This window comes from Bos indicus x Bos taurus, chromosome 19 (genome assembly GCF_003369695.1).
Source record: "Bos indicus x Bos taurus breed Angus x Brahman F1 hybrid chromosome 19, Bos_hybrid_MaternalHap_v2.0, whole genome shotgun sequence".
Taxonomy (NCBI): domain Eukaryota; kingdom Metazoa; phylum Chordata; class Mammalia; order Artiodactyla; family Bovidae; genus Bos; species Bos indicus x Bos taurus.
Genome location: NC_040094.1, coordinates 62,216,575 through 62,224,064, shown reverse-complemented (window position 1 = coordinate 62,224,064; position 7,490 = coordinate 62,216,575). Strand labels below are relative to the sequence as shown.

General features: G+C 42.3%; 1 protein-coding gene across 1 annotated transcript in view; it reads left to right on the top strand.

The window, feature by feature from the left end:
- Nucleotides 1-359: 359 nt before the first annotated feature.
- The window catches only part of MAP2K6 (mitogen-activated protein kinase kinase 6), a 106,186-nt gene continuing 99,055 nt past the window's right edge, over nt 360-7,490 (top strand). The window contains exon 1 of the mRNA XM_027519120.1: nt 360-701. Within this exon, the coding sequence (XP_027374921.1) occupies nt 686-701 (16 nt within the window). The 5' untranslated portion in view covers nt 360-685. The remainder of the gene's footprint in view (nt 702-7,490) is intronic.

Sequence of the window (7,490 nt, the reverse complement as noted above, 5' to 3'; positions counted from 1 at the left end):
AAAATGGACGTTTGAGGTGGGGGAAGAGAAACGTCTTCAGGCAGGAACCGTCCAACTGGTACTGCCCTGCAAACACGTGAAGCCCGAAACTGACTTTCTGAGCCGGCCGAGTGGTTTTCAGCCAAACCAATGTTTTTTAGCTGCTGTTTCAGGGGTTTTTAGAGAACACAGATGCCCGCTCCCCTCGGCCTTGCCCGGCTTCTCCCATCACCGGGTACCGAGTGCGTGTCCAACTTGTTTACCTGGACGCAAGCTCTGCCGCCTCCAATCTTCCCGCGCAGCGACCCGCGCGACCACGTGTCCTGAAGTCAGAGCCCCACGGACTCCGCGCAGGAACTACACTTCCCAGCGGCCCCCGCGCCCTTCGCAGGAAGGACGTCTGCGCACTAAGATACTCAGTTCCAAGTTTGGAGCTTTTAGCTGCCAGCCCTGGCCCATCATGTAGCTGCAGCACAGCCTTCCCTAACGTTGCAACTGGGGGAAAAATCACTTTCCAGTCTGCTTTGCAAGGCGTGCATTTCCATCTGGATCCCCTGGAAGTCCATCTGCTGCCTCGGTCAAGAGAAACTCCACTTGCATGAAGATTGCACGCCTGCAGCTTGCATCTTTGTTGCAAAACTAGCTACAGAAGAGAAGCCAGGCAAAGTCTTTTGTGCTCCCCTCCCCCATCAAAGGAAAGGGGAAAATGTCTCAGTCGAAAGGTAAGAGCCTATTTGCATTACTTGCAAAAAATGCAAAGGGTTGTGCATGCATTTATGAATGCATGGATGCAATTTACGCCTGGCGATTGCATTTTTAAGTTTGAGGTTTTCCACAGCTCAGTTGCATTTCCTGTTTAGTATGTGTCTTTTTTTTTTTTTTTTTGCAGACACAGAGAGTTCCTGTAAGGCAGGGCTTGCAGTTCAGCTGTGCATTGACGTTATTTGCATTCTTCTGCTAGGATTGCTGAGCTCTTTTTTGCCTTTTGCCCAGTCAGGAGAGATAGAGCAGGTTGGTAGCGTCTGAATGTGCAATGCTTTATATAATTATAAAATTCTGTAGTATGCACAGATATAATAGGTAATCTTATATGCGACAGGAATACGAACTTTTTAAAAAGTCGGTAGATGAAGATGAAAGGTAAAACTTGAGTTCAACTAGTAGGAAATTAATGTAATCTTATATTCCTTTGGGAATGAACCGTTGCGGTGCTAGTATTTAGCTACATTTCCATTGATATCGCTCTGAACATTAAGCAACTTTTGATTTTTAAAGGAAGTGAAGGTGAGTGATAGCATTTTACAAAAAAGCAGACAAGACGTCTTTCTCTTCCGAGATTTTGCACTTTACGCTAATTGCTTATTGGTTCACAGTATTTAGAAGCAGCAATAAGGACATCGATGTTTTATGTTTTCCCATTTGGGAGATGCTTTGCATCTCCAGGGAAAATATTGGGAGAAAAACTGTACTTCTAAGCTTTACCCCAAGGTGGGGGGACTGCACGGTTTCATTGACAACCATAATGAAATCTTTTAAGTGTGTAATTGCCTATATTTAGCATAGGTCAGAAGTTCAGGGTTATGGTTGTTTTATGTTTTTTTTTTCCTTGAAAAAAAATTTTATTTTTTTTACACAGTTGTATTTTACAGACCTAATGTTAGGCTGGGGGGTTAAAAATATAGAGATCCTGAAGTGACATTATAGAGCTGAGGGTATGTTATCAGGTGGCCCTGAGACTGTGACTTGTTTCAGAACAAATCCTCCTTGACCATGGGGAGAGCACATGCCCTGTGAGAATGTATGGAAGGGAGAGGTGGGCGCCAGGGAGAGGAGGGGCTCCGCAGGGTGAGTGGGTGAGTCCCAGGGAGTTCAAGTGTGTCCTGCATGTCCTGCAGCTCTTTGGGGAGCTGTGTCACTTTTTAGTTCTGTGTGATGAGAGTGGGAGTCATACATCTCAGCCCAGGAAGGAAGTAGCATATATTCTCAAAAATTCAAAGTAAGGCTCTTTCCTTCCTCTGGGTATTGGGAGAAAATGGAAATCTGAAAAGCTAAGAGCGCCCAAGTACCTAGAAATTGGCATTGTGAAGTGCCAGTGTTCCTTAATATTGGTAAAACCTGTGAGTACAGTCTCCTAATTGAGCAGAGAAATAATAGCTTAAAAGGGCATTCCAGGCTTTGATGTACGAGAGAGATGGCATCTGGTTACTTTGTATTTGCTGTATATTCACTCACGCATTCGGGTCATTTTAGTATATGAGTGGCTGTGTATCTATGTATATATGTGTGTGTATGTGTTGGGCACAGGATTTGGGGACATATAAAAATATTTCATATGTAAGTGTTTCATTCAAGGAATTTACTTGTGTTTGGTGAAACAGAGCGTGTATGCATATCATTGGGATGCAAGATAATTGCTTAGATCATGAAGCGAAATGGTGCATTTGTAATTTAGAGATGGCAGTGGTCTTCTCTCTGGGAGACAAGAGGGTAGTGCTCTAGTGAGCTTATCTTTGGACTTTAGGGTTTAAACTCAGTCATGTTTCTTTGTGAATTTTGGGGGCTCACTCCTAAGGCAGCTCCCTCCTAGCAGAGGAAGTTGGGAAGCTGACAGAGAAGTTAGCGTGACCCTCTTCCATGATGGGTGCTCTCATAATACATCGTGTGCTGGCAGTCCTTCACACGCATCCCCGTTTATCCAAGTGGTTGTCTTGATTGGATCCCATGTGGACGGTGCCTCTGGTGTGAACGTGGGATTCCTGTCCAAAAGGAAAACTTTTCGATGGAAGGAAGTGTGTGATTATTTCAGAAATGGCAGAGACTTTTGGCCTGGACTTTTCAGTGTGGACCTGGTCTAATTCAGCTACGGTATTCTCAAATGGCCAAGATTTTTTTTTTTTTCACAGTACCAAACTTCTTTGTAATACTATAACCAAATGAAATGAAGGAAAAGCAAAAGGTGGCTACAACCTCATAGTAGTGAAGAATTTAACAACATGTTCAATTCAAGGACCTTTACGAACCTTCTAGATCACTGTAATTCGGTTTTTCAGACCTCTAATTTAAGGCACAGCAGAGGCAAAAGAATTACAGACTCCCCGGGAGCTGGGAGGGCTGGCTGACTCCTCTCCAGCCTCACCAACAGTGAGATTCCCAGAAAGAATTTCTTAAAAAGAAATTTTGTTTTCCACAGTTGTAACTTTAGGTGGTAGGCTTTTCAGCTTGTTTATATTAGCTGTCTGGGGTTGAGCTGACATTTTTCAAATATTAAAGTGGCAGAATGCCTTTTGAGGAAATCTGAAATGTAAGTTAACAGGAAGGGCACCCAGAGAGTGCAGGAATTCCTGCACTTTACCGGAAGACAGGCTACAGGAAAATGTGTCATCTACATTACCCCAGAGAGTAAAACTATTGTTATCAGCCACAATGATCTGAGGGAGGGACGGCCAGAGGGAGGGAGTCTGGCATCCCCCAGTTCACCTGAAAAGAGAGAAAAAGTTGGACCCTGTTACCAATGCACTTTTCTCACCCCCTGCTCGACTCACCTTTAAAAAATATTAGTTTGTCTTTGTTTAAAATAGTGGTAGGTACATTGTGTCGTGGGGACTGTGTGTCAGGGACAGTTCAGAAGCCTGTAGAGGACAGTGACAGGCAAGGACTGTCAGGGGACCCACCCCTACTGTGGGCTTTTTGCTTCTGAAATTCACGCCAGCCTGGGAAATGGAAAGTGTACATTTCTCATTCTGTAAATTCCTTTGTTAAGTTGTACCCGAGAGACTTGTCATGCTTAGCCTGTAATCTGAGCCAGTCTGTTTTATAGTCTCGTGCATCTCAGGACATAAAATCAGAAGAGGTGGCCTGGGCTTCCTGGGTTTGTTCTGTAGCCATGTGGCCTTCACGACTTTACAACACGCAGGTCAGCAACAGGGCTTCCCCGGGGGTCTCTGGGCGGTAAATCTGATGCTGGAGGAAAGGGTTGAGATTCTTGTTCCTTTGTTTTTCACAGATTAGTATCATTATAACTGCTTTACATTATCTTAAAGTTTGAAAGGTCTATAAGGAGTATTTTTAAAACTTAGGAAAGTGCCTAAGTAATACTTTATTGTAGAAACAGTTGAAATTGTAGGAAAGAAAAACAAGAATCATTAGTGACTGCAGTGTACATTTAGGCATATATCCTTTTGGACTTTTTTCATATTCTGATATATATGTGAATATGAATAAATCCAAAATGTTTATAAAATGATTTAGGAGCCTTTGGTTCACTTGCCAATAATACTATGAAATAGTCAAAGTTAATATATCGCTACATTAATAATCTAATTCTAATACTAGAATTTATTTAAATAGAACATGAATGTTTATTGGCTTTCAATGTTATGAGCATTGCTGTGATAAATGTCCCAGTTCAGACATTATATATACTATGGCCTTTGACTAAATTCCAGGACATAGAACTACAGGTTACGAATCTCTAATTCTTCCCCATACTGCATTCTTTTCTTCACCTTTTAAAAATAACTCTTTTATTACTATGAAGACAATATATACTCATTGAAAAAAAAATTCAAGCGGAAGAGGAATTCATAAGGAGAAAATAAAACTCGCTCAGAGTCACAGAACCCACAGCCGATTCCTGCTGACTCTTCGGGGACTCCCTGCATGTGAACATACGTGCTCTCTTACACTGCATGTGGTATTTCGCAGCCCGCTTTATACTGGATCGTGTATCATCGGAGAGCTTTCCACAGGCATACACGTACAGCTTCCTCCTCCTTTTTAGCAGTTGCTCATTTTAATTTGTAAGAAGGTAACTGTTTCATCCGTCTCCAGTTGGACTCTCAGAGAGTTCCACTTTTTTACAGCTGTGCACAATACTGCCGGGACTATAACACCTTGAACACGTGTGTTTGTACGTCGGCCCCGCTGTCTCTGTAGGATGGATCCCTTGGAGTGGGAGTGCTGAGCGGAGGCTGGCGTGGCTGTGCTGCCCCCCAGGCTGCCAACACTGCTTCTTACTCTCCAGTGATGTTTGCAAGTGTTCACGCGCTCCTTTTAAGCATCCTGGTAAATGTTGCCATGTAGATTACTCTTCAGAGAGGTGATGCACACGCCTGTATGTAAAATGGAGAACCACCTGAAGCACACAGGCGAGTCTACACTCAGTGCTTGGTGGTGACCTAAATGGGAGTGAAGTCCAGAAGAGGGGGCAGCACGTATGCACACGGCTGGTTCACCTGGCTGCACGGCAGAAGCCAGCACAACATCGTAAAGCAACTACATGCCAATAAAAATCAATTTAAAAATAAACAAAATAAAAGAGATAATGACAAGGACCTACTGCAGAGCACAGGGAACTCTATGTACTACTCTGTAGTAACCTACATGGGAAAAGAACTTGCAAAGGAACAGATACATGTATGTGTATAACTGAAGCATTTTGCTGGACATCTAAAACTGATACAGCATCATAAATCAACTATATCCCAATATAAACTTAAAAAAAAAAAAAGGTTATGCTCTCTTTCCTTCATCCTGGGTATAATAATTGGAAATTTTTTTTTTTGCCAATTTGATAACAAGTGTTACTATTTTACTCTCATTTGAATTTTTTTAGTGATAAAAACGTTGAATTTTTCTTTTTGACATCTGTGTTTCATGAGGAATTTTTTTCCTCATAAAATGTGTCTTTAAAAATTTTAATTTGGGGATCAGATTATTTTCAGAGTTAAGCCAGAACATTCCAAGATGGCAGAGCTTAGGTAATCATGGGTTCAAAGCCGGGTTCAACTTTCATGCGTCTAAACAGTTTAATTCCCTGGTGAGTTCTAATTTTAATTTTAACCAAAATGTCTTAAGTAAACATATACTTTGTAGACTCATTTTGTTCTACTGTCTGTAGCTATTCAAATCTGGATGACAATAATAAGAAAAGTATAATGATTTGATTTAAATTCCATCTGGAATTTACTAACTTCTGGACATCTGGGCATTTTCAGTTATCTCTACAGGCAAAAGTAGTTTTTCTCTGGTTTCATGAGTGATTCTTACCTAAGCACCTGGTTGTATTATGTGCATCGTGGCAGAATAATTCTTTTTTTTTTTTTTTAGCTTCATGCGTAACAGCTAATCATAAAAGGGGTTTCCTTTGCTAGATTTGTTGGAAGCATGAAGGCAAGGCTCTGTTTTGATGACCTCAGAAATTGTATCAAGTCAGTCACCGTTCACATTTTCCTGATACAGCCTTCCTTACTCAATTCTCCTATTTATGCACCTGATATGAAGCAGTAGAATGTACAGCTGTGGAAAGGAGTTTTATAATCTAATCATCTCGTCTTACAAAGAGCGAACGGAAGCTCTGAAAGAAGGTGATTTGCCTGAAGACCGAGCCATGGGTGGGACTTACACCTCCTGATTCTTTGCCCCAGTGTTCTTTTCACTCAACCGCACACAAACACTCGGAATCCACATTTATAAAACATTTTTTCCAGAATCTTGAGGATATTTCACATTTTTTTGTTTTGTTTGTTTTTGTGGGAAGCATGCTGGCAGGCAGGGCCGACAGTACAATCAGCAGAGGTGCTTTCTGCACCCGAGTGAAACTGTGATACTTGATCACAGTGGTGGTTTTTTTTTTTTTAATCAATTTTCTGCCAAAGGATATTTTGCAAATGCTCTCATTTTAATTCCAGTGCCTACACTATACAGCTGCAAACTGTAGCCGCTGTAGTTGTTTGCCTTTTATGGATCATCTCTGAAAGCCTCTTGCTAGGTAGCTAACATTTCTTCTTCTGCATCTTGCAACTCTGCCTCTTTGAGCTTATGAGCAATAGGTGCTCAGTGAATGTCTGACAGTGCAAGTATTTTTCATCAGTGGGGCTCTCTATCATTTTCCATAAAAGGTGTGGGGTAAGCAAATTATAATGCAGTTTTCCTGTGTTTCCTTTTCCACACTGATGTCTCCACTCTGTCTTGGCTTGATTATTTGAAAGTTGCAAGGATAGCGTAAAAAGCAACTGAACCGTTCCTGAAGAAGTGTCATCCTGCCTGGGCCTTCTAAGCAGGTTTAAAGATTGCGTGATCCTCTCTCAGCTCAAAAAATACGCAGGACGAAGATGAGTTGTCTGGAGAGTCCAGTGGGATAGGATTGAAGTGAATTCCTTCATCCCGTGCTGGTTTTAGGAGCTGGTTGGCAAGTCACCTCTGAACTCGAGCATCTGAAAGGTTGTCAGAGATAAGCTGCCAGTTCTTAACAGCTGGCGGCCCTGTGACCAAGCAGGGACCTCTGCCCGGGTAAGCCCCAGTAGCAGGCTCCTCCTGGACCCACCACCACCACTGGCTTTGCTCCATCTCAGTCCTGTTCCCGCTCTGCTTCCTCACATATCTTCCTTCCTGTGAGCCAGTGCCTATGGTTTGGTACACGGTTCCTAAAACCCCCTCCTTCTGCTGTGGAAAGGTATTCACGTTATAACCTACATACACACACACACACACACACACGAAGTCTATCACAA